Source organism: Syngnathus acus, chromosome 8, assembly GCF_901709675.1.
Source record: "Syngnathus acus chromosome 8, fSynAcu1.2, whole genome shotgun sequence".
In the NCBI taxonomy this organism is placed as follows: Eukaryota; Metazoa; Chordata; class Actinopteri; order Syngnathiformes; family Syngnathidae; genus Syngnathus; species Syngnathus acus.
Window position 1 is genome coordinate 9,200,568 of NC_051093.1, and position 24,104 is coordinate 9,224,671.

General features: G+C 42.3%; 4 protein-coding genes across 7 annotated transcripts; all 4 read left to right on the top strand.

The window, feature by feature from the left end:
- The first annotated feature begins 309 nt into the window (after nucleotides 1–309).
- ap2a1 (adaptor related protein complex 2 subunit alpha 1) lies at nucleotides 310–10,628 on the top strand. Of its 4 annotated transcripts, XM_037255832.1 has the most exons (23): nucleotides 310–396; nucleotides 1,065–1,152; nucleotides 1,927–2,138; nucleotides 2,431–2,624; nucleotides 2,698–2,827; nucleotides 2,961–3,062; nucleotides 3,147–3,406; nucleotides 3,472–3,640; nucleotides 3,802–3,939; nucleotides 4,199–4,381; nucleotides 4,557–4,654; nucleotides 4,738–4,969; nucleotides 5,272–5,460; nucleotides 5,548–5,702; nucleotides 6,210–6,272; nucleotides 7,128–7,190; nucleotides 7,520–7,602; nucleotides 7,697–7,786; nucleotides 7,969–8,092; nucleotides 8,227–8,343; nucleotides 8,420–8,489; nucleotides 8,586–8,720; nucleotides 8,939–10,628. In XM_037255832.1, exons 2-23 carry the CDS (start codon nucleotides 1,086–1,088, stop codon nucleotides 9,014–9,016), a joined length of 2,952 nt encoding a protein of 983 aa, XP_037111727.1. In that variant the 5' UTR covers nucleotides 310–396; nucleotides 1,065–1,085; the 3' UTR covers nucleotides 9,017–10,628. The 4 variants fall into 4 exon arrangements, with proteins under 4 accessions (XP_037111727.1, XP_037111726.1, XP_037111728.1 ...); XM_037255831.1 differs by having other exon boundaries at nucleotides 351–1,152; XM_037255833.1 differs by lacking the exon at nucleotides 6,210–6,272 and having other exon boundaries at nucleotides 351–1,152.
- A 733-nt stretch (nucleotides 10,629–11,361) lies between these two features.
- si:ch211-195b15.8 (dual specificity protein phosphatase 16) lies at nucleotides 11,362–13,452 on the top strand. The gene is made up of 5 exons (XM_037256025.1): nucleotides 11,362–11,491; nucleotides 11,890–11,984; nucleotides 12,051–12,210; nucleotides 12,286–12,409; nucleotides 12,542–13,452. The coding sequence occupies exons 2-5, from the start codon at nucleotides 11,892–11,894 to the stop codon at nucleotides 13,254–13,256; spliced, it is 1,092 nt and encodes a 363-aa protein (XP_037111920.1). The 5' UTR covers nucleotides 11,362–11,491; nucleotides 11,890–11,891; the 3' UTR covers nucleotides 13,257–13,452.
- Nucleotides 13,453–13,893: 441 nt separating this feature from the next.
- rras (RAS related) lies at nucleotides 13,894–18,665 on the top strand. Its single transcript, XM_037256093.1, has 6 exons — nucleotides 13,894–14,519; nucleotides 15,105–15,192; nucleotides 15,899–16,001; nucleotides 16,919–17,027; nucleotides 17,197–17,315; nucleotides 17,432–18,665. The coding sequence occupies exons 1-6, from the start codon at nucleotides 14,433–14,435 to the stop codon at nucleotides 17,517–17,519; spliced, it is 594 nt and encodes a 197-aa protein (XP_037111988.1). The 5' UTR covers nucleotides 13,894–14,432; the 3' UTR covers nucleotides 17,520–18,665.
- A 1,274-nt stretch (nucleotides 18,666–19,939) lies between these two features.
- prrg2 (proline rich Gla (G-carboxyglutamic acid) 2) lies at nucleotides 19,940–24,013 on the top strand. Its single transcript, XM_037256094.1, has 7 exons — nucleotides 19,940–20,118; nucleotides 20,182–20,285; nucleotides 21,075–21,247; nucleotides 21,588–21,621; nucleotides 21,723–21,849; nucleotides 22,347–22,472; nucleotides 23,652–24,013. The coding sequence occupies exons 2-7, from the start codon at nucleotides 20,204–20,206 to the stop codon at nucleotides 23,692–23,694; spliced, it is 585 nt and encodes a 194-aa protein (XP_037111989.1). The 5' UTR covers nucleotides 19,940–20,118; nucleotides 20,182–20,203; the 3' UTR covers nucleotides 23,695–24,013.
- Nucleotides 24,014–24,104: the final 91 nt, after the last annotated feature.

Here is a 24,104-nt window from a genome sequence, read left to right on the forward strand (position 1 = left end):
ATAAGTCATAAATGTTTAAATCTTCAAACTTAAATCTTTGTTTGTTGTTGTTGTTGTTGTTGTAAATATTTACTTACCTACAGGGGCATGTTATTGTCAATGTTATTTCCAATTTGGAAATAAAGCCAAAGGTTTGGTATTGTAATCGTCTCCCTCTAATTTGAGAATGTTTTATTAATTAAGAGTCTGGCATTCTTGTTAAGCATAGTGTTCTTTGTGGCGTGTCCAATTTATCAGACATTCCTATTTTCGCTCTACACTCTACAGGGACTTTGGGTAGATAATGGACCGGGGGGAAGCATGTTTGCTGAACTGAAGGAGCGTACGCGTTCACGAGGGCGTCGCGCGGTCACGCTGTAGTGCTGCTGCTGTCACGAGCTTGATCCAGGCAGCGGGGTAAAGACTCGGAGAATTAGAACGGGCAGAAATTTTACGCTAGATTTTCTTTACCATTCTTTGTCGTCCGATAAAGACACCGCAGCTACGCTTTACATCGGTGGCTGACAAAAACAGCAAGTGTTGTTTCGCTCAACCAGGGATGTATTGCAGTATTTGAACGCTATCGCTAGCCAGCCAGCCAGCTAGCTAGCTGTTGAGCTAGCTTTACGCTGCTTGTGACTCGAGGGCGACTTAACGGCGAATTCTCGTGCGGTCTTTTCCATTACGCCCCCAGGTTTTGCCATCGTTAGATATCAACGCCGCGTGTGGTATTAATATAAAGTACATTTCAACTGTGGCCGTGTGTCGCGTTCTTTGCGTTTAATCCTCGCTCGAGAAGGATTGAATGAAATAGCTTGACATATAGCCAGCGGAAACGAGCCAGTTAACGGGGGATAAGGTTTATTTACCGAGCTTCGCCTTGATCACTACCATCCAGCGAATATTACAATCAAGGCCATCGAGCCTTGCATATACTCAAAGCAACATAATCAGAAAACACTAAATCATAAAGTTTTTTTACGATCGTGGCAGTGCTAAGTAGCTAGCTCGCCCTGCACTTCAAGTTGCCCATCGTTCACTTCATCGAAGAAGCTGACCAACAGCGGATATTTTTCCACTTTCAGGCCGAATAAAAAGCTGCAAAAATGCCGGCTGTGTCGAAGGGAGATGGAATGCGCGGATTAGCGGTTTTCATTTCGGACATAAGGAATTGTAAGTGACCTTTCTTTTTCATTTTTTGCTTGCTTGCTTGTTGGCAGTCATCCACTAAAGCTGATAAAATCGTTTGGCGTTTTCGGGTTGTAACATGTCCTGCCTAACCTTCTGTTTTAAGATTGTTTAGTCTAGTCATGTTTTTTTGTGTTTCCATTCAAGTGCAGAATAGCCATCCACTGTCGCCTTTCCACTTTGGTCCCATGCTATGTTAGAAAAGCATTAACACATTCCAATGTGTATTTTGGGGGTGGTTATTGTCAAATGACATCTACAAAACAATCCACTTTTCCACTACAGTGCATCGGTTATGATAATGTTGCGAAATTTAAGTATTCAAATACACCCCAGAATGCCAATACAAATGTTTAGTTGCATTTATTTATTTATTCTTTTTTTTTTTCCATGAAAACACTCGATATAAATATGCCTTTAAAGGTAGTAACATATTGCACACATAAATTATTGGTCAAGTGTGTTGAAGTCATTCTTTGTTGGTTACATAATTATCATTGTGATTTATTACAATGGAATTTACTGGAACTGTTGAGGTCGAGCCCATAGTCATCTGGAATGGACTCTCTTACTTGTGACTCTTTCACCCACCAAACTTAAGACAGCTATAGATGACATATATATATATATATTTTTTTTTTAAATATCCTGTTTTTTTTAACATCTTGTTAGAGCTTCTGTACTTTTTTTTTTTTTTTTAATGAATGCTATAGGCTCAAATAAATGACTTGCAATGTGCCATTGTCTTTTGCACACCAGGTAAAAGCAAGGAAGCTGAAATCAAGCGGATCAATAAAGAGCTGGCTAACATTCGCTCCAAATTTAAAGGGGACAAAGCTCTTGATGGCTACAGCAAGAAGAAATATGTCTGTAAGCTGCTCTTTATCTTTCTGCTTGGCCACGACATCGACTTTGGGCACATGGAGGCCGTCAACCTGCTGAGTTCCAATAAATACACGGAAAAGCAGATTGTAAGTTCCTCCGAGCATTTGTTTCTAAACTGTGGCACTTCAAATTGACATCAGAACGGTTGAAAAAATGTAGCTACACCACTAATAAGAGTTTTTCCCCAAACAAAATGTTTGCCCCCTCCCCATATTATTTACAAATTAAAGCATACTGCCATCTACTGTTCAATCTTCACTCAGCAGCTGGAGTCGATTAATACAGCGCATTATATAGTTCTGTGTTTCGAGTCGGTTAGGTGGAAAGATCTCTGCTACTGTGCTTGGATCTCCCTCAATCAATTGACCATTTCTCCAGGGCTACCTGTTCATCTCAGTTCTGGTCAACAGCAACAGTGAACTCATCCGTCTGATTAACAATGCCATCAAAAACGACCTGTGCAGCCGCAACCCCACTTTCATGTGCCTGGCACTTCACTGCATTGCCAACGTGGGCAGTCGTGAGATGGCCGAGGCCTTTGCCAGTGAAATCCCCCGCATCTTGGTCGCTGGGTGAGTGTGACTTGTTTGAACTCCATTCAAACGTCTTTAAGATGACACGTAACTTGATGGTCATGTGCCATAGTGATACGATGGACAGTGTGAAACAATCTGCCGCCCTGTGTCTTCTGCGGCTCTATAAAACGTCCCCGGACTTGGTGCTGATGGGAGAATGGACATCCCGCGTGGTGCACCTTCTTAATGACCAACACATGGTAAGTGCATTGTTGAATGAAGCCAAGTTGTTGAATGGACTACTCCAATTTGGTACATCCACTGCTGCCCTCTTTTATTTGATTAAATTCTATCAAATTTATTTATTTACCTTTTTAATTTTCATCTTTGTAGGGTGTGGTGACAGCAGCTATTTCTCTCATCACCTGTTTGAGCCAGAAGAATCCAGATGAGTTTAAGACCTGTGTTTCCCTGGCAGTGTCACGACTCAGCAGGGTGAGTAATTAGCATTAACTGTGACACGGGCACATTTGATTTCCAAGAAGGAAGCTTCTAAAATATTGTCCTGTGCTTCTTTAGATTGTCTCATCAGCCTCCACCGACCTGCAAGATTACACCTACTACTTTGTCCCGGCGCCGTGGCTGTCTTGTAAGCTGCTGCGCTTGCTGCAGTGCTATCCTCCACCAGAGGATGGCGCTGTGAAGGGTCGTCTGGTGGAGTGTTTGGAGACCATCCTCAACAAGGCTCAGGAGCCACCCAAGTCAAAGAAAGTCCAGCATTCTAATGCCAAGAATGCTATCCTCTTTGAGGCAATTTCCCTGATCATCCACTATGACAGGTGAGCATTTGGAGCATCATTTTCCATGTCAATTTTTGAAACTGATGTCATGTTTTGTCCCGCAGTGAGCCAAATCTGCTGGTGCGAGCCTGCAACCAGCTGGGTCAGTTCCTGCAGCACCGAGAGACTAACCTGCGCTACTTGGCTCTGGAAAGCATGTGTACGTTGGCCAGCTCAGAGTTTTCTCATGAAGCAGTCAAGACGCACATTGAGACCGTCATCAATGCGCTCAAGGTGATTGATCGCAACCTTTTACACACAACTGGCTTTAAAAATAACACACAATTAACTGTGAGTCTTATTGACAAGGGCACTCATGCTAATACTCTTGCTGAATCTTTCCCCACCCTTTTTTTTTTTTTTTTTTTTTTCCCCCACCAATTATCTTTCTGCAGACTGAGCGGGATGTGAGTGTTCGCCAAAGGGCGGCAGATCTGCTGTACGCCATGTGTGATCGCAGCAATGCCAAGCAGATTGTAGCTGAGATGCTCAGCTACCTTGAGACGGCTGATTACTCCATCAGGGAGGAAATGGTGTGTGGAAATGTTGCAATTAAGAATGTGTTTGTTTGTTTTTTGCTCTCTATTTGGTGACTGGAAATTCTCAGTAATGCATTACGATCCTACATGTTTTTTTTTTTAAAGTACCTGACATGCGAGTCCATTCATCACAGACAACAGCGATTCAGTAGTTTGTAATTTGTAGCTTGACTCAAATAAAATTTTATTCACACAAAACAAACTCAATGTCTAAACAATCGTATCAACGAACGAGCTGCGTTTTGTTTTCCAGGTCCTCAAAGTAGCTATCCTGGCCGAAAAGTACGCTGTCGATTACTCCTGGTACGTCGACACCATTCTCAACCTCATTCGCATCGCTGGCGATTATGTCAGTGAAGAGGTATGGTACCGTGTCATCCAGATTGTCATCAATCGTGATGACGTGCAAGGCTACGCTGCCAAGACGGTCTTTGAGGTACTACTACTTTGATCGAAATTGTAAAGACAAAAATGATTCAATTGGTGCTGGTTTCTTTGTCAAATCAATTCAACATGTTTAAAATAAAAAATATTTGGGATGCAATGTTTTCAACTTGGGCAATGTAATTAATAATCATAACGACAAAAAATGAAGTGACTGTTTCTTCCAGGCCTTGCAAGCACCTGCCTGTCATGAGAACATGGTGAAAGTTGGAGGCTACATTCTTGGAGAGTTTGGTAATCTCATTGCTGGTGACCCCCGCTCCAGGTACGAGGCATTTATTTTTCTTTCTTTCTTTCTTTAAATATTGAGGTGAAATAAAAAGTCCCGTGTTGTGTTCTGTTATCCAGCCCCCTGGTCCAGTTCAACCTCCTTCACTCCAAGTTCCACCTGTGCTCTGTGCCGACTCGGGCCCTGCTGTTGTCTGCTTACATCAAGTTTATCAACTTGTTCCCAGAGACCAAGGCCACCATTCAGGAGGTTCTTCGCTGCGATAGCCAGATTCGCAATTCTGATGTAGAGCTGCAGCAGCGTGCTGTGGAGTATTTGAAGCTCTCGTCTATTGCCAGCACCGATGTCTTGGTAATTTAGTCTTTGTTTTTAATATTTGATAGTATGTGTCATAACTTTCAGAGGTAATGTTTCAAATATGGCTAAATATACGTATGATGAAAATTACAGACTTGTCCGCATTTTAAGTGGGTGATATTGAACAGGTGCTGACTAAATACTTTTTTGCCACACTGTATTTTGTTGTGAATCTACAACCTTATTCTTTTTTGGTCACTACTTAAACTCATGACCATGACAAGGTTAGTATCCAATGAGTCCAATGAGGACTGTTACAAAGTCTACCACAGGAGTCAATGCTTTTGTTTTCCTAGGCCACTGTTCTGGAAGAGATGCCTCCTTTCCCTGAAAGGGAGTCTTCCATTTTGGCAAAACTCAAGAAGAAAAAGGGGCCTGGTGCAGTGGCTGTGACAGACCTGGAGGACAGCAAGCGGGAGGGTGGGGAGCTGAACGGAGGCGGTGAGCGGGGTCCAGACACCTCAGCAATGGCGGCCTCCAATGCCGTGAGTCAACTCTGCTGCTCAGACAGCATTCGATTGCACAGAGGCGATCAATCAAACGGCACGTTGCAAGTGTACTTTTTCTTTCAGTCCACCCCATCACCATCGGCGGACCTCCTCGGGATTCGAGCCGGTCCTCCCGTTGGCGCCGCGCCAACCAGTGCCGGCAGCCTGTTGGTGGATGTGTTCTCCGAAGCAGGGCCCGCCGCACCCTCTGCTGCAGTTAATGACGACGGCTTTCTAAGGTGAAGGTCAACCTCATGAGCAGATGTTGATGCCTGTTAGCCAAAGTCCAGTTGGAGCCGCTTTCAGAGCAGCCTTATGTCGCACGGCAAATGTCAACGTGTGTGTTGTTGCCAAGTCAATTGAGGAGATCAATCTTCTCCGTGGTCCCTAAGTAACAAGGTTACGGACGGTAACCTGACTAATTCCTGACTTGCCAGGCTACAATACAAGTCAGTCCTCTGATGATGAGGGGACCGTGTAAGTGCAATCGGAATTGGCTTTGGTGACGACAAAGAGATAGTAGTGGTCATGTCTATTCTTCTCCCTGCTTGGCAGGTTTTCTCGACTTGTCTATTTGTTTTTAACTTCTTGTGTATGTGACTTGTCTTTGGTCTTTTTCTCTTTTTTCCTTCTCTCCATTTTCCTGCGTGCGTGTGTATCTGTGGGCGCGCGCATGTGTGTGTGTGTGTGTTTTGGTTTGAATGTACGTCTGTCCTCTGTCCTATACCGTGATCGGACATTGACAGAGATCTGGAACAGCCCACCGAGACCTCTGACGCCTTATTGGTGGAGAGTTCTGGTGACTCGGAGTAAGGGCCCCTGTAGTAAACTACAACTAGAAAATCACAATTATGACATCGTGATAGTGTCATAATGGCATTGCTACAATTGACTGTAGTATTGTTTTATAAATGCTTGTATTCATGAGTAGCTTGTTGAACCATTCCACTGGATGGGTTATTGTTAAGGCTGTTAATTAAGGCCGATGGGCATAAACCTTTTTTTTTTGCGGTTTTTCTAGTACATTTGTTAAACATGACCACCCCATATCTATAGATGTGCAATAATGTTACACACACACACAAAATCTGTCAGGCACAAATGAAAATGTGTTTTGCATACCAAATGATTTTCTGGCATCAAGCTACTGCATATCTGTAGCCTGTGCGCTGTACTGCTTGGACCATGTGAACTGTGCCTGTGTCGAAATGTATTTGGAAAGTGATTCATTTTCTCTTCTTTTGGATTTCGATTCTGTCCTGCAACCCACAAACAGATAAAGTGTTGATTTAATACCGTGTGCGCCTTTTTAGGGTCGCGCTTGTGTTGCATGTTTGTCCAAATTGTGACCTAGTCAAGTCCAAGATTGAATCGTATTCCAGTGCAGTCTGTGTCATCTCGATTAATGATTAATATTCGACCAAAACAACAGAAAATGTCCAAATACATTGGTGTTTGTAGTCATCGTGTTTGTCTGTTTGTTTAACAATCTCTGTTTGGACATTACTAACCATCTTTGCATTTGATCTCTTTCTCCTTTTTCTTCTCATGCTCCTAACAAATTTCCATCACATTGCGCATGTGTGGACGCCTTTTTGGTTTCTTCAAACACCTCACTCTTTTCTTCTCCTGTGGGCTGTCTACATCCTTGCGCTATCTTTCAGCTCTGCTCCTCCCTCTGAGGATACCGCTCCCCCTCTGTCTGAGGCTGATGAACTCCTTAACAAGTAAGCCCTTTCTCTTTTAAAAGCTTTGTTTTTTTTGCATTTGCCTGACTCTGCATGATTGCCACGTGACGCATTAGCTGGCGTGTTGAAGATAAATCTGTGTGAATAATTTTATTTTAATAATCATTTAATTTCTTTTTTTTTTTTTTTTTTGCAGTTGTTGTTTATTCACTTTTTTTTAACTTAATACTAGCAGGAAATCGGGACCAGGCCCGACCACAAATAGCATGGTGGTGTTGTTTTTGGTTTGCTTCTTTTTTTGGGAGGGGGGGTTCTGAATATCCATCCATCAATTTTCTAATGTCTGTCCGGCTGTTTTTATTCAACAGGTTTGTGTGCAAGAACAACGGTGTTTTGTTTGAGAATCAGCTCCTACAGATTGGCATCAAGTCAGAATATCGTCAAAATCTTGGTGAGTAATAAAAAGGTTTCGAGAAGATTGGTCTTTAAAAAACAAAAAAACATAAACATGCTGTGTTAACAAACAAGTTGTTTCTTTCTCATAGGGAGAATGTACTTGTTTTACGGGAATAAGACGTCGGTGCAATTTGCCAGCTTCACTACCACAGTCAGCTGTCCTGGAGAGCTCCAGTCTCATATCCTTTCATTTCTCTCGTCGATGGATTGCACAAAAGCTTTTTTGAACCAGGATGATCTTTTGCCTTTGCAAATCATCCAGTCTTGCTGGAAAACGCATTCACCTGCGCCGTGTTGTGGCAAACGTTTTACGACGGCATCTGAGGTAGCGTCAATCGAATGTTCCTTGACGGCAAGTCACAGCTTAACATTCAAACCAAACAAGTAGAACCGCTGGTAGAAGGAGGTGCCCAGATCCAGCAGGTCCTCAACATCGAGTGTCTGACTGACTTTTCCGATGCTCCGTTACTTAACATCAAGTTCAGGTGAGCTGAATCAGGATTCAGAATAACCCATATCAGAAAAGTACAGTGGTACCTCCTCAATACTTTGTGTGAAGAATCAAACTGTGATTGGCTCCTCTTTCAAAAGCAGCCGTGCAACAATGTCTTTGTTACAGATATGGAGGAGCTCTGCAAAACTTGACTCTCAAGCTGCCCGTCACCATCAACAAATTCTTCCAGCCAACTGAAATGTCCTCAAATGATTTCTTCCAGCGTTGGAAACAACTTAGCCAGTAAGTTTGGGGCCCAGTAAGTATTTCGTCACTTTCCAGGTTTACGAGTAAAACATTTTGTGTTTATTGCCCTCAGGCCTCAGCAAGAAGCACAAAAGATTTTTAAGGCCAACCACAGCATGGACACAGAAGTACTCAAGGCTAAGGTACGTCAGTCTTCTCTTGGTGCTTTCTCACGCTATATTTTTTTTTTGAGAGGTTTTCAGCAGTGTTCATGTTTGTGGTGGCACTCTTGCTTGCAGCTATTGGGATTAGGAGCGGCCCTGCTGGACAATGTCGATCCAAATCCAGAGAACTACGTGTCTGCTGGAGTGATCCAGACCAAGGGTCAGCAAGTTGGCTGCCTCCTAAGACTGGAGCCCAATGCCCAGGCACAGGTACAACATGCAGTTGTTTATATGTACATGAAATGTAGCTGAGCAGATCAGTTCGAACTCTGTTTCCACACTTCACTGCAGACATTTTAAATTCTGTTTTTGCCGTTAAATACTTCCTCATAAAGCAAATACTGGGAATAAATTCTGATGAAGCATATACCCGGAATTGAATTTCCGTGAAAAAACGAGCTACAATGCATGTGTGTGCGTGTGCACAGATGTACCGACTGACCCTGCGCTGCAGCAAGGACTCTGTGTCGAGGCGTCTCTGCGAGTTACTGGCCCAGCAGTTCTAGAATAGCCAGAGTTCCAGAACTTTATCAAGACCAGTACTCCCACCTCCCCCACCAGCGAGCCCTCCCCCTCTCCTGCCACACTTCTCTTCCTCCTACCAACAAAGGTTCTTTATTACGAAAAAAAAAGGTGTAACCTACATAAGGGAAAAAGCAGTCACTGTTTTGGTGACCATATTATTGTCATTATTCTAATTCAAGTTCATCTTCAATTTGTTTATTAACATAATGCTACATTATCGTTTTTCTTTATGGTGTTTACCTGTGTAGCTGCCGTGCGCGACCAGGAGTGTGGAAGTGCGTGTGTGTGTGTGTGCGTGCGAATGTGAGTGTGTGTGTGTGTGTATCCCACAGTGTGCTCTGCTTTCTCCTGGTTGCTCTGTATTTCTGATGCTATCTGTACAGTGTGTGGGCATGTGTGTGTGTTTGCGCGTGTGTTTGTCTTATTTTTGATCAATCGGTAGATCATTCCTTGAAGTCAAACGAGAGGTAGTATTGGCCATACACATAGCCCCATTGTCTCCTGTCTTAGACACAGACACAGACACACACACACATGCACGAATGCACAAGTGGTTCCTTGTGGCCCCTCGTCGGGCCCAATAATGAAGGGAGACCTGAAGGTCCATCCAGCACTCTAATTTCTAGCATTCCCCAATGATCATAGGCCAGTGAAATTGCACTTAAAGGCGTTTTGGGGTCCTCCAGCATGAGTCCCCTAGTGTGAATAATCGGATTCTCTCTCGTGGGGCTCTGTAACGAGTAGCCCTATATTTCAATGACCTTGATGATTTGTTTGTTGGTGTGTCTGTAAATATGCGGCAGTGTTACTTGATTGCTTTCCTAGACATTCCCATCGAGCAGTTGGCTTAGATGAACGAGCCCAGGCTGCCCCCTCCCACCCCCGGTAACAAATGATAGTGAAGTAAGGGTCGACGTTTTCAGAGTCCCAACAGTTAGGACTTCTCTGTCCAGGTGGAACTGCTCTGCGATCCAACTTCAAGATTGGTTTTGAAGTGATGCCCAATTGTCTTTTTCTTTCATCGAACACAATCACAAACCTTTGGAGAATATATAAAAGCTATCAGATAAAGCAGTCCTTCATGATGCTCACTACGTGCTAATTTTGACTTGATGTACCGTTCCAATGTACATCCAGAATCTTCTCGTGAGCACTTTTTCAAGAAGCAGGGCCACTTTCCAAACATTAATATTCACACAGTCACAGCTTTGATATTCTTTCTTGGGCTTCCTCTTGCACAAAGCAGCAGTAGAAGAGTACTAGAGTTGTCCGTCATAACTAAAAGAGACTCTGTTTATGTGAGAAATTGAGTGAGACTGGAAGCAGGTAAGAAAAACAAATCTGAGACATTTCGGAGACATTGGCACATTACAATCTGTGGCTGCACAGCAATCACAATACAGTGGAAAGCCGAGTTGTCTTTTTGTCATCCTGTGTGAGTGTGTGTGTGTGTGTTTGTCTATGCAGTATCCACTAGCTAATGCAGCCTCATGTATTGATGTTAAAAGAAAAAAAAAAAAGTCCAATACCTGTGTTAGAAATAAGATTTACTCTGTAATGAAAAATGTGAAAGTAAAACTATGCCATATATCAAACATGACGCTTCCCGTGTTTTATTGTTTCGCTCTTACGCCATGAAATTTTTTTTTATTCCAAATTACGCTACTGTGCAAAGTAGTTCATTTCAACAGCATTAGTAAATCAAATAAAAATGATCTATCATAGACCAGGCAACCCATATATGAGATTTGACAACACTGACTAAAAAACATGTATTGACTCTCATTGGATTGATTGATTATTGCCAAGGTTGTGTTTGGCTCGTATCTTATATTTGCAACCTAAAACATCCTTTCTGCAGGTCTTTCTAATTGGTCATTTGGATGATTTTCCCTTCCTCACTTGGTGTTTTCGAAACAAACAATGCGACACACAATGTGACATCATGCAGCGAGCATGCAGGCAGGCAGCAGTGCATGTGCGCACTTGCTGAGCGCCGCAACAAACCACTTCAATGCAATGAGCTAGGTGTGCAACTTCTGTGCTCATCTCATTCGGATAGAATTGACCCAATGGTAAAAAATGCAGCTGGCCGCCCTCATTTGCATATAGATGTCGGTGATGAGGCAGCACTGACAGTCTGACACGCTCCGCCCACTTGACACTCGGCAGGCATCCCTGTTAGGGGAGGGGAGGGGAGGGGGGGGGGGGGGGATATCACTCTTGTGCGTCTGCGCGTGCGGATGTCCAGCACAGATCCGATTGGCTGATGGTGACATCACCGTTCGGGGTTTATTGTTGGTAAGAGGATGAGCTCATCGTTTAGAATCAGTCTCCGGGAGAAGCGAGAGAAAACAGGACGTCGCTGGTGTGGACCACAAGAATCTGCAGACCTGCAACTGACGCCGACTGTACCAGCGGGGAAAAAGACGCACTTTTAGAAGAAAGACATCACAGTGAGTAATTGCATGAATAGTTTCTTGTGTGAAATAATCTCGTTGCAGGTTCTCCGTGGATAACGTTTTAAAAAACTAAATCCATTTATCCTTTTGAAAAAAAAATCCTATGCAACGCAATGCAAATAATAAAAGCCTAATTGCAGCAAGAACGTTTTTTCACTTCCTGCAGTTTGTGGAGAACTTACAACAGGGAAATAACCCAAACTAAATTAAAACGCAACCTATAAAGAGTGAAGAAAGTCCATCTGCTTTTAAATGCATATCATGCATTGCAAAAAAAAAAATGCATATAAAAAACAAGAACTAGATGCAAATACTGTTGTACAAACGATAGATATGGATTTGCATTTATCAAACCGAACCAATGACTGAATACGTTCTTTATTGTGTTGTAGATATGGTTTGGTCCATGGAGGGAGAGACAGAGCGTCCTCCTCTGTCCGTCATCCTGCCGAGGCTCTACCTGGGAGCAGAGCGCGATGTGACGCAGGTAATCAGGCGCCTCATCACAACGATGCGCCATGCAATAGGTTGAAAGCTGAAATTGTGTCAACAGGATGGACTGGCTTCTCTGGGGATCTCCTATGTGTTGAGCGTGAGCCGCTGCAGCCCCCGACCTTCCTTCCTTCCCTGCTCCAGATACCTCCGCATCCCCATCGATGACTCCCTCTGGGATGACCTGCTGCCCTGGATCCCTCAGGCTCTACGCTTCATCGGTCAGGACAGGACCTGCCACTGAGACAACATTTGATCAGACACAAATACGTCACTTTGAATGATCCTTTATGCAGACGCGGCAATGTCTTCTGGGGCTTCTGTGCTGGTTCACTGTGCAGCTGGAATCTCTCGCTCTCCGGCCCTGGCTGTCGCCTACATCATGTATAGCTCGGGAATGGATCTGGACCACGCCTACAGGTTGGGCTGCTTACATTTATACTACCATCTGTTTTTCTGTCATTGTAGTAAATGGTGACCAATTCTAAAATGTTACCAATGTGTTTCTATGCTTGACTGTCTTCACCCAAACGCTGTCTGCTCGCTCGGCAGGTTTGTGAAAGAGCGCCGACCCTCCATTTCCCCCAATTTCAACTTCCTGGGTCAACTGCAGCACTTCCAGGGCACCCTGCGTCAGAAGTCCTCTGGCGATGACATCCCGAGCCAGCAGCTGGACAACGTCCTGTCGTACATCGACAATAGTAACAATCACATCTCCGTAAATTCCAATAATCAGGCCGGCGTTACCAGTGATGGATCGTCAGAAGAGATGCAAACACACAGAGAGAATTTCTACCAGCAGAGACATTCAAATCCAGACGCAAACGGGAACCAGCACATTTGGACTCGTAGTAGTGATCAGCAAGAAATCCAGACGCCTTTCGGGGTACCCAATCCGAGCTCTTGCGTATCAATTAAATCAGCAGCAGCAGTTTCCGCTTCTCTTTCTGACCGACGCAAAAGCCTCAGTCTCTCGCTGACCCCTTTGGGGACATGCCAAGCCAAGAGCAGTGATTTGTCAGGAGGTGTCCACAAGAGGGCAGACAAATTGCAGGCAAAGACGCCGAGTAGGCATGCGGGGGAGACGCAGAACCCGTCGTCACAGGAAAAACGCAGCAGCACTGAAGTGAAGGAGGAGCAGGGCCTGCTTTCGCCGCTTAGCTGCACACTCAACAAATTGCTGGACTGGGGGGAAAGAGTGCTACTGGGGGGTGTTTTTGCCCACCCTGTCAAGATGGGACAGCCGGCTTTGCCATACAGGTGCTGAGTGGAATGGTTATTTACGAATCGGTACTTGTTTATTTATTGCTGGGATGAGAGAATGATTCTCCGCTTATTTTGCCCCCCCCCCCCTCCCCACTGTCATCTTGTTGTTTGTAAGATGGCGATATTTTTCATTCATTGTCGCTTTAGTCTCAATTGTACAGTATTTACTGATGATTAAAGATTGAATTTCAACCACATCTCTCATTAATTGAGTTTGATTTATTTCTAGAGCAATTAGAAAAAGTGCATTTATAAGAACTGCAAAATAAGTACTACCATATTTTCGACCTAATATTGTGGCAGCTAAATATATGTAAACGCTAACGTTCTAAGCTGCTTCAAGTTAGCCCAGAACTTTATGATGAGGTGTGCTTTTGCCCCAGGGAACACTTTTCCCAACCCACAGCCAGATTCAAGTACACAATGGAGCTCTTTACATAACTTGAAATCATAAGATGAAGTTAATAAATACACAAAAGCTAGCGTGTTTTGCAATGTTCTCAATCCAACAAACTACCCACTAAATGATGCTGCATAATTGCACAGTTCGTATGGGTTTTCGAGGTACGCGGGCACGCGCTGCATTTACCTCTTGCGCGCGGCTGTGAACGTGACGTCACGGTTCCTCCCAATGACCATATAAGGTATCTGACACACTAAAGTGGAATTTGTTCGGTGACAAATTTGAATTGGCGAGAGGAGAGCGTGTTTAAGGCTTGTCTCCGTTATCTCGAGCTGTTTCCGAGAGGACTAGCACGACTATGCTAATTTGCCTCAATAGCGTCGTGCTGTGTTAGCTTGACTTTCTCCAGAAGGAAAAGAGGAAGCAGTTCCGCCCTCGCGAGCTGCGGTGAGGCCGAGTTTGATAGAAGCGAAGCGAAGCGACCAAACAACTGCTCCCAGAGAGCGGAACTTTACAGAAACGGCGTGCTGATCTTTTATTGCTCCCATTCTCGAGATTTTTTTCTCTCCTGTTTTCAGGTGGAGGTGAATGTAAAAATGAGTTTGACGTTATCAAGTGCAGTTTGAATTTGTCATACAACCAACCGCCCGCGCGTTGCTCTGCCGTGCAAAGATTTCATTTGGACTTTGAGTTTGCTTTTTGAACTTTGTAGCCGGCGGGCGGGCGGGCTACCTTGACATTTTTGTTGCTGTTGTGAACAAGTCTTTTCAAAAAATGAGCGGAGACGAGGAAAGATTCAAACTGGTGGTGGTGGGAGGTGGAGGAGTGGGGAAGAGCGCCCTAACCATCCAGTTCATTCAGGTAGGATCTTTTACAACATCCCCCATAGAGCATGCATGGCCCTGTATCTAAGTTTATACACGCTGCTGTCTAATTAAAGCTCTCGTGGATGTGGGGTGGCATTTATGGTGAATGGGGGTGGCTAATGTGGGGTTATGTGGCGTATTCTTTGCTCCCCACACATTTTCTCCAAATTCGCTTTCCATTGACATTGTTGGTGGCACGGTACTTTACCGTATTGCGCTATACCCTGCACAAAATGACGTAGAAGTTGTTAAAACCACGTTTGTGCAGTTGGTAGAATTCAACTCAATAAAATGCATGATTTATTTGTCCATGAATGAGTTGCCACCTTTAGTTCAATCCAACTTTACATGCAAGTATAATGCAGTACATAAATAATACTTGGCAAAAAAAAGTAAAAAGACACAAATGTCAGTCATAAAAGTAGAAGTAAAATCAATAGGAATAAAAAAATGGGATACACAAATAAAGCAGTTGATCAGCTGACCCGAGGCAACAAGTGGGCTTGTTGGGGTGAAGAAACTCAGAGACCTGGGTGGTGTTGGAAGCGCATTTAATAACAAGTTTTCTCTTTCCCCCTAGTCCTACTTTGTGTCAGACTACGACCCGACCATCGAAGACTCCTACACAAAGATTTGCACTGTGGATGGAAAGGAGACTCGCCTGGACAGTAAGATGAAGCCGCACTGCCCATGATTTGTAATATCCTTCTTAGTCACACTTCTGAAGGATGTGTGAGGTGTGGATTTGTTTAAAAGCCGAGGGTGTGTTGTAATGTGACGTGATATGACAAAGGCGGTGTTTGCTCTGTGGCTGTTCCCTTGTTAGGACTTGCACTTGGCTCGTGAGTTACTGCATTTGTGTTAAACAGTGTACATGGTGTAATCCCTGGATAAAATTCCGAGCCCAAAGCGCTGATGCGAAGGGTGGGGATCAACACACACAGAATGACACACAAAGGCCATTCTGAAATACACCGACTTGTCAATGGTCCAACTTCCCTAACTCTAGTTTCCTCTCACGCGCTGCTGTTACATTCGTTCCATTGCTAACGTTCAAGCTGCAATATTGAGTTTTTGTGCACAGTGATGACTTATTAGCATGTTGGTCTCAATGCATAGGTCATTGGTTGGAATCCGGGCTTGCATGATCCCTCTGTGCTTGTGTGTGTTTGAAGTGAAAACTCAAAATGAGGTGACTGAATGCAAATTTTAAACTGAAATATTTTTGAATTGGCAACAGCAGCTCCTGTGTATTTGTGACGTAGCGTATATGATGTGTCACTTTGTTTGACATTTGAAACGTGACTTGTAGGCTACAATGATATGGATCATGTATATTTATAATAATCCATTTATGTTTTGTTTTTTTGTAAGTCTTGGATACAGCAGGTCAGGAGGAATTTGGGGCAATGAGGGAGCAGTACATGCGCTCAGGGGAAGGCTTCTTGTTGGTCTTTGCACTCAACGACAGGGGGAGGTAAGTGTGTATTTCACCTTCAAAAACTTGTTTTCAGCATTTTACATATAATGCACCTATACGTGATACTTATCTTCTCATTTGCTTGTCCTTTCACTGCAAGGAAGTACCAGAAGGAACAATTTGTTTTTTTTTTTTGTTTTTTTAACCTCTGGAGTCATACAGGGTTTAATTTCCCTAAAATGGTGCTGCATTGTGTCCAGCAAATTTGTTGGTTTGTGGTCAAGCCCACAGTGACTCAATCGAGAAATATTCATTTTAACCTAATGGAAAGGGCTGTTATATTTCATCTTGGCTAATGTCATCTTAGCTTAAAGGGTCAGCACATCTGCATGTGAAAAGGAAGTTGTTTGTCTTCACATCTGGATCAATGTCTTTTTTTTTTTGTGTATATATATATATATTTTTTTATAAAAGCTTAGTATGAGTTCATCTGAACTGACTTAAAGGCCTGAATTTGTAAGTGACATAGCTCGCACACAAGGCAGCCTGCTTTGCCGATGATGTGTTCAGATGATCTTATGCAGAGACTGGTCCTCCTTCATCAGCATAAACATGGCCTGAACGCTATGCAAACAGACCACTAGCTGATAACATATTTTATTATTTTAAGCAATAAGTGAATCATCCTATATCTACAAAAGTGAAATTAGCCTCTCCAGAAAACATGCTGCAAATTATGAAACTTCACAGGGGACACATAATGGTAAAGCTGTTTTGGCATTAAAAGCTTGAATAATATTAGTGAGAAAAAGAAAATTGTCGAAATATTTATCACTGACTATAATTCGGTTGGGTCTGTCTTTTAGCATTGTAGCTCAAATTCTATGTTATGACATTGTGTTTCTGTTTTAAAATAATGTATATAACAAGCTACTTGTTTTGTTCTGGTGTCAAATGTGTTTATGTCCTCTCAGCTACCACGAAGTCCAGAAATTTCACACTCAAATCCTTCGAGTGAAGGATCGGGATGACTTCCCCATGCTTTTGGTTGGAAACAAGGCAGATCTGGAGCAGCAAAGAGTGGTAACTAACACCCTTGTGCATCTTTCAAATTTAGGCAAATTTAGGTTTAGGCCATTTTTAAAAATCCGCATTGGTAATTGTTGTATATTTTGCGCAAACTATTAAAGCTACAGTTAAAAATGTCATTTCTGATGCATTTATTCCACTGTATGTTTTTGTTGTGGCGTAGATCTCCAGGGAGGATGCTCAGGCATTTGCCCGAGAAAATCATATCTACTATATGGAGGCTTCAGCGAAGAACCGCTACAATGTGGATGAAGCATTCTTGGAGCTCGTGCGAATTGTCAGGTATTTATTTCATGACTCGGTTCTTTTGTAAACACACGCGCACGGATTTAACCGTTTCTACTTTCCATGAGCAAAAGGTAAACAAACTCCAATTTCTCTTTCTTCCCCTCCCACAGACGATTTCAGGAAATGGAGTGTCCTCCCCCTCCAACTCATCACGCTGGGAAACAACAGAGCGGTGGCTGCCCCTGTGTCCTCCTGTAAGCAGCGTTACTATGGACACCAAAGCCTCTCCAGCTTGTCCAAAAAGAGGTGTGAGCGTTTGTGCGAGACAGGATTAAGCTGCGTCATTTTCCCGTCGAACTGTTACATTTGCACTTTTCCCCCCCCCCCAAAAAAAAAAAAAAAAAAAAAGCAACTTGTAAATCAGTGTAGCGTATTTTCGCCGAAAGTAGCTTTTAAACAGCGGCAGAAATAGTTCTGCTGCTGTCATGAGATAATAATGACGGGACTGTGTATAGTTACAGTCCATAAATAGAGATGTCCTCACATAATGGTGAGCTATAAATTGCTGTTGTGGCATTCGGGTGCTGATGTCTGCAAAGACATCACCGCGGTAGGTACTCTGACTCTGCTGAGCGTTAGTATGCAGTAAACTAAGTCAGTCCACATACAGCAAGAAAAAATGTCAAGTGCGGCACGCCCAATCACAAGACGTCATTGTGCGGGTATGTCCAGCAGGGGGCGCCAAAGCATTACAACCAAAAAAAGTGAGCAAACCGCAGCAGAATCTATGTTCATTTTTTTTTCTGCCAGCCTATTTGCGGTTCCAACAATTTCAGCCAATGTGACTGCCTCAGATAGCCACGACCATTTCAAAATGAATTCTTGACAGTGTTTGGACAGGAAGAAAGGCTTTTGAATGGGTGCACTGAAGTACACAGTGGTGGAACTACATAAGTCGTTTTCTGCGTGAATGTATTTCAACCGTTGGCATGGTGGGCAACCAACTATTAGACTGGTAAAATTTCCTGGGTTTATTGTGGTGCAAAAAAGTATTTTGGTCATGCAGTTTTTATTCAAACCTTCACTGAATTCCATAAATAAGTCTAAATGGTTTACATGAACATCTTGACCAAACAAGTAGAAGCCTCAGTTTATTTGTGCTCATGCTTTATATTATGTACATAAAGTAGGTTTAGCATCTATCACGTATCTCTGCGCTGCATCTTCCTCTTTGGGGAGAGATTCTTTCCCCATTATCAACACTGGCTGACTCCGGCCATTTTATTTTTCCACACAAAAATATCACCATGGCAAGGGTGTAATTCAGGCGAGTACGAAAAACCTTTTGTTTAGTTGATTATGGTGTGTGTATTATTTTGACACTGTCATTAGTTTTATCTGGGGAAAAGAAAAAGAACCTAAAAGATGCTTCATATTGTATCGTGCCACAATACTTTTGGGTCCTTAATTCAGCCAACCACTTTTCTAGACAGTATGACAAGTTGATTTGGTTTGGAACACGCATGCAGGTGCAAAATGGGGTGGTTTTTATTTGGGTTTTTATTGCTTGTGCCCTATAAATCTTTTCTGTCTTTCAATCTATAATGAAATTGACAAGAGCACATTTAGTGAGAGGTGTTTAAAAAAAAATAATAATAATAAATAAAATGGGGGATATTTTGACATTTCATTTGTAATGTTTTGGGCAGTGTAGAGCCATGTAATATTTTTTGAATGAATTATTTGCATTTATATATACTTATATAAATTACAAACTGCAATTAAAATGTTTTATTTTGACTTCAAAGAAAAAAAAAAATCACTTTTTTTGTACCTCATTAAAATTGTCACCAAATCATTGTGTTGTGTCACATTGAAAACTGACTCACATGACAGGTATATGTCCACATACAGTATTTTTAATTTTGAAATAAGGTGACAGATACTGGTTATTTTAAACATGTGCTTTATTTTAAATACTGTGCAGCTGTATAAAAGGAAACAACCAATATCAGAAAGCATAATTGCACAGACTTTTTTGTTTTTAATGGAGAATATTTTCTAGTGAACTCAAATATCCACTTGAAATGAATTAAAAAAATAATTTGTCCTTTATTGAATAGCCTACCAATGGTGGAAAGTAGTACAAATAATTACTACACTCAAATCGAGGTGATTTTCCATTCCTGTTTTTCTGATGGCTTTTGATTTCAACTGTATTTTAAACATCAGTGTATATATTTAAACCTGGGCGCATTGATGATTCAGCAGAAACAAGATATCCTCCATCCATGGGCAGTATATGAAAAAGCAAGGAGAAAATGAATTTGGTGTGACAACCAGCATGTGGACAGAGGTGATGTGCTGATTTCGCATGTGGAAAAACCTCATGACTACTTGTTGGGATATTTTCCAGCCACTGGTGGCATTAAGCTCGTATGTTTTGTTTTGCTTCAGATTTATGAAACGTAACCTGATATCACTTTTGTTGTGTTGTGCTGCTAAATAAATCAAATTGAATTCATTTTAGGGATACCAAAGTTGCTAGGTGACGTAGCATCCATTCCCCCCCCCAGGAAGTTGAGTGACAGAATATGGATGGTGGTCCCATGCTTTGTGTGTGCTTGTGTTGTAGACAGGCAGTGAAGCAGACAGGTTTGAAGAGGTCCCTCCCTCGGCCTGGTATGTTGTCCAACAGGTTTCGGGATATGAGCTTGCTTTGGGAAGACGACGCTTGGTGTGTGTGTGACAGTCTTGAGGTTTCAAGCTAAAATATCCTAAAGACACTTGTTTGTTAAGTCCCATGTTTTTCTGAGGAAGGAAGGAACACACACTCCCGGAGGAGCCGGATAAGCAGGTAAGCATGATTGGCTGATGGTGTAATATCAGACATGTTGATTTTCATTTATTTCCTTTTCAGGTTCCATGTCGGTTTTCTTTCAATGGCAGCCGTAATGATGTGGATCCCTGTGCTGGTTTTTCTTCAGTTGGCTTCCTGCTCGCTCACCTACCGACACCCTTCAGGTAAACCACACCTCTGCTCACTTACTAGTTATATAACCATTTTGCTGTCTATGAAGTATGACCGAGTAACCTGTAACTTTATGTAAGCAAGGACAATAGGACTGCAATGTTTATTGTTGGTGTCCTGGTTTCGTGCATCAGAAACTATGAAGATAGTGAGTCTTATAAGTATACCAAAGTTAAGTGATAAATTGATCTTAGCCTCTAGCATATTTACTGATTAGGGTTTGTACTCGTAGGCCACACCATTGTGTTGTTGTCGTGTGTTTTAAAGATGATACTAATGATTTTGATAGAGATAATGCAGATTTTCAAATTGTGTCTTAGTTGTAATTGTTATACAGTACCTTGAAAAGGTATTTGTGTACTTTATAAAATGTTCCTACATTTGGCCAACTTACAATTCTAAACCAACGTTGTCGGGGTTTTTTTATTTACGTGATAAACCAACACAAAGTAGCAGATCATTTTAAAGTATATTGGAAAAGAGACACCATTTTCAATTTGAATGTAAATGGGAAAAAATGTGGTGTGCATTTGTACTTGGTCTCTCTGGCTCTCTCTCTCTTTTGCTTTCATTTTCTCTCTCACTCTCTGGAAAAGTTGAAAATGTTGAATACATTTCAAGCCATTGTAGAATTTTATTTTATTTTATTTTACAACGACCCCAACGAAAAAGGATGGATGGACTGCAATCGGACAATGACACAATATCTCTCTAACAATGAGTTTTGCGCTTATAGTTTTATAAGTTCTATAGGTCAATTTTTGCCTGTCTGTGTTTTGCAGGGAGTTCACCGTTAGTGGACCAACAGTCAGCCAATGCCTTCCTGTCTCGCTCACTGCTTTATAACAGCTGGGACTTTGAACTAGTGGTCCCGGACAATCTTGAAAGGGAATGTCGGGAGGAGATATGCACATATGAAGAGGCCAGAGAAGTGTTTGAGGATGACTTTCAGACGGTAATACTACTTGTGCTGTAACAAAGGTCAAGGAGTACACAAAAGTCAAAATGTATATTTATTGTCACTTTTATATAATGCCCTATTTTCATCATTTAGCACATAAAATCAAGCAAATCTCTTAATTGAATCCATTCATGAAGCTCTCAATTCATACATGTAGTTTTTTTATTTTGGCAGTTTTGATCCTCCATAGGTGACCAAGTTTGACTTTAACTCTCTGTCGTGTCTTTGTCTCTGGAGGTTGACAAAAGGGAGAAGTCTGTACTGTAATTACATATTTGTACTTTGTTACTTCCTACTTTTCTACTTTACCTGTCTCTTTTATTTCCATCATCAGGAAGTGTTTTGGAACGAGTATACCGAAAGCTACGGTAATACTTTGAATTACTTGTTTGAGTATTATTTCTTCGGATTCACATTTCTATGTATTTCCGTTCAACTCTATTCACAAAAATCCTTTCATGTCTTGAAGCACCAAGCGTGGATGTGTCAGGCCTGGTGGCAGGGATCCTGGCATTATTGGTGTGTGCTGTGATTGCCACTGTGCTGGGTTTCTACTTCTACAAGGCCAAGAACAAAGGGGGAAGGAGACCTGTGCAGTAAGTTCACTGCATGACGCACAACTGTGTTTCTCAGGGAACAAATAGGTGGGGAACCAATTTGAAGCCACTAGCAGGAGTAGCAATGCAACTGAAAATTGCTCGGATTGCTTTTACCTCATTATCTGACGTCCGTGTGCCACTTGTTGCTAGGCAGAATTCCCCCAAGCCCAATGTAAAATTATCATATATCACTCACTTGTACTGTGCTGTCGCCATGGCAACTTGGGATGGAGGGTTCTGCTGCCCCACATGGCAGAATAAAAGATGGGGAGAGATGATGAGAACAAAAAGACACGCGTCATGTAATTTACTCAAAAAAAAAAAAAGTGAAAATCTGGTACTTAAAAAAAAAGTTAGCCGTGGTTTGGAATTTGGCAATTTATACGCAGCATTGAAATGTTAGAGAATTTACATCCCACTGTCATCCTATTTTTATATCAACTGGCCTGTTAAATGATTCTATGAACGATTTCCTGCATCTTGTCTCCTTTGAGGATGGTGCAAGATGGCCGCCCAGCCCCAGAGATGGTGCCCCTGGCAACTGCCCCAGGTCTACCAAGTTACAGCGAGGCTCTGAACCGCAGTGGGATACACGATGCCCCACCGCCACCTTATTCAGGGTAAGTCGATGTTTTCTTCATGATAAGTGCAACGTGGTCAATGTACAGCTGGAGTGCCAAACTCATTCATTCATTCAATTTAAAATCTCGGTACAGATTTTAAGAAGTTGAGTAATCTATAAAGTACTTTGAGGCCACTGCAGTGAATAGAAATATTGTTAACTGCGTTTGACCAAAGAGTGGTCAGGGATTGAAGAACCCGAGCATTGCCTTTGCTAGCTGCAGTTAGTTCATAATTAGTGTAATACATTCCACTGTGAACTACGTTATCAATGCCAATGACAGCAACAGAACATTAGGTGGGTCCAAAAATGTTTTACTGTGCTCTAGACTGCAAAAATAGGTGAACTGGGGTTGCCATAGCAATGTCTGAGAGGCCCTTCTTGTTATCACATGCAGGTGTACCACAAAAACGATTTTGGGGCTATTGTTTTAAAGTTGAACCACTCCATATTTTTGCTGTCATAAATAAAGCTTGTACATCTTCCAAATTTCTTCTGCTGCAATTGACTGAAGGCCCTGTCCAGGGGAGTCGATGGTTGCTCTGGAGAAGAAGAAGAAGAAAAAAAAAAACATCTGTCGAGCTCATTATTCTTTTGAGATGTTTCACCGCATGGAATTAATAGATTATTTTTGCCATTCAACAAGTATTCCTCTTCCACCTACACAGTGCAGCCTCGTTTTAAAATCGCTGTAACTTGTCCGTATGACAAAAAGCCTTTTTATTATTCCACACCAGTATTTGCGCATTTGTTTCATATCAATATCCACAATACCTGTACATCAATCGATGGGATCTTCAGCCTGCAGTCAATTGGCAAACGGTCAAATTGCATGCTCAGCCAACATCTGGCAGGAGCACAACAGACAGCTCGCTGACCAAATCACTATTTTATGGGGGCAGCATCATCTTGCAACATCAACATCAATTCAGGCTAATGGCTAGCTATGTTGTTAAATCAGCTATGCGGACAGTCAGGCACTCTATGATGATATTTAGGCTATATGAGCTCTATGATTATTAACTATTATAGTATGTAAAAACATATAATATTCATAAATGAATCATAAATAAAATCATCTAGCTCACTCATTTGCACAAAAACTGAAATATTTTTGAATGTACTTATTGTCCCGATTTAAAGCTCTCAAAAAGATTTGCCTCTTGTTTGACCACAGGGGGGCGCCATCTGAGTTTGCAAACCCAGGAGACAACGAGTGAGCCCTGTCTGAGCCAGCCAGCCAGCCAGCCAGAGCTGCTTCAAAGTGGTTGATGCTGGCGCTTGATGATGGTTTGAGTCAAGTTTAAATATTGCATGTTGTATAACGTATTTATAGGCGGAGTTGATAGCCAAACTCACAATGGACACTTTTGACAGGATGACGTACCGTATTTAGATGAGATGCTCTTAATTAGGTATAAGTGAGGGGTGGGGCTGTTTTTTTTTTTTTTTTTTTTTCCCCTCTCCGCATTACTGCTTTGTACGTCCAGTTTGTGTGTATGATGTGGCTGAGTCACAATAAATCCATTAAGATGGTTATATTCGAGGATGTATAATTGTAGCCAACTTGTCTGGCTAGTACAGACAAGTACACGCGCGTGCACGTGCTGGCGGGAAGATGTCAACGCGC

Bases quoted from the DNA above. Each gene is read 5' to 3' on its own strand.
- ap2a1 (XM_037255832.1), top strand. From the start codon at position 1,086: ATGCCGGCTGTGTCGAAGGGAGATGGAATGCGCGGATTAGCGGTTTTC. The intron at 2,625-2,697 runs GTGAGTGTGACT...CATGTGCCATAG, and splicing joins CCCCGCATCTTGGTCGCTGG to TGATACGATGGACAGTGTGA. The intron at 2,828-2,960 runs GTAAGTGCATTG...TCATCTTTGTAG, and splicing joins TTCTTAATGACCAACACATG to GGTGTGGTGACAGCAGCTAT.
- si:ch211-195b15.8 (XM_037256025.1), top strand. From the start codon at position 11,892: ATGGTTTGGTCCATGGAGGGAGAGACAGAGCGTCCTCCTCTGTCCGTC. The intron at 11,985-12,050 runs GTAATCAGGCGC...TTGTGTCAACAG, and splicing joins CAGAGCGCGATGTGACGCAG to GATGGACTGGCTTCTCTGGG. The intron at 12,410-12,541 runs GTTGGGCTGCTT...CTCGCTCGGCAG, and splicing joins GATCTGGACCACGCCTACAG to GTTTGTGAAAGAGCGCCGAC.
- rras (XM_037256093.1), top strand. From the start codon at position 14,433: ATGAGCGGAGACGAGGAAAGATTCAAACTGGTGGTGGTGGGAGGTGGA. The intron at 17,028-17,196 runs GTAACTAACACC...GTTGTGGCGTAG, and splicing joins ATCTGGAGCAGCAAAGAGTG to ATCTCCAGGGAGGATGCTCA. The intron at 17,316-17,431 runs GTATTTATTTCA...CCCCTCCCACAG, and splicing joins GAGCTCGTGCGAATTGTCAG to ACGATTTCAGGAAATGGAGT.
- prrg2 (XM_037256094.1), top strand. From the start codon at position 20,204: ATGGCAGCCGTAATGATGTGGATCCCTGTGCTGGTTTTTCTTCAGTTG. The intron at 21,248-21,587 runs GTAATACTACTT...TTCCATCATCAG, and splicing joins TTGAGGATGACTTTCAGACG to GAAGTGTTTTGGAACGAGTA. The intron at 22,473-23,651 runs GTAAGTCGATGT...GTTTGACCACAG, and splicing joins CCACCGCCACCTTATTCAGG to GGGGGCGCCATCTGAGTTTG.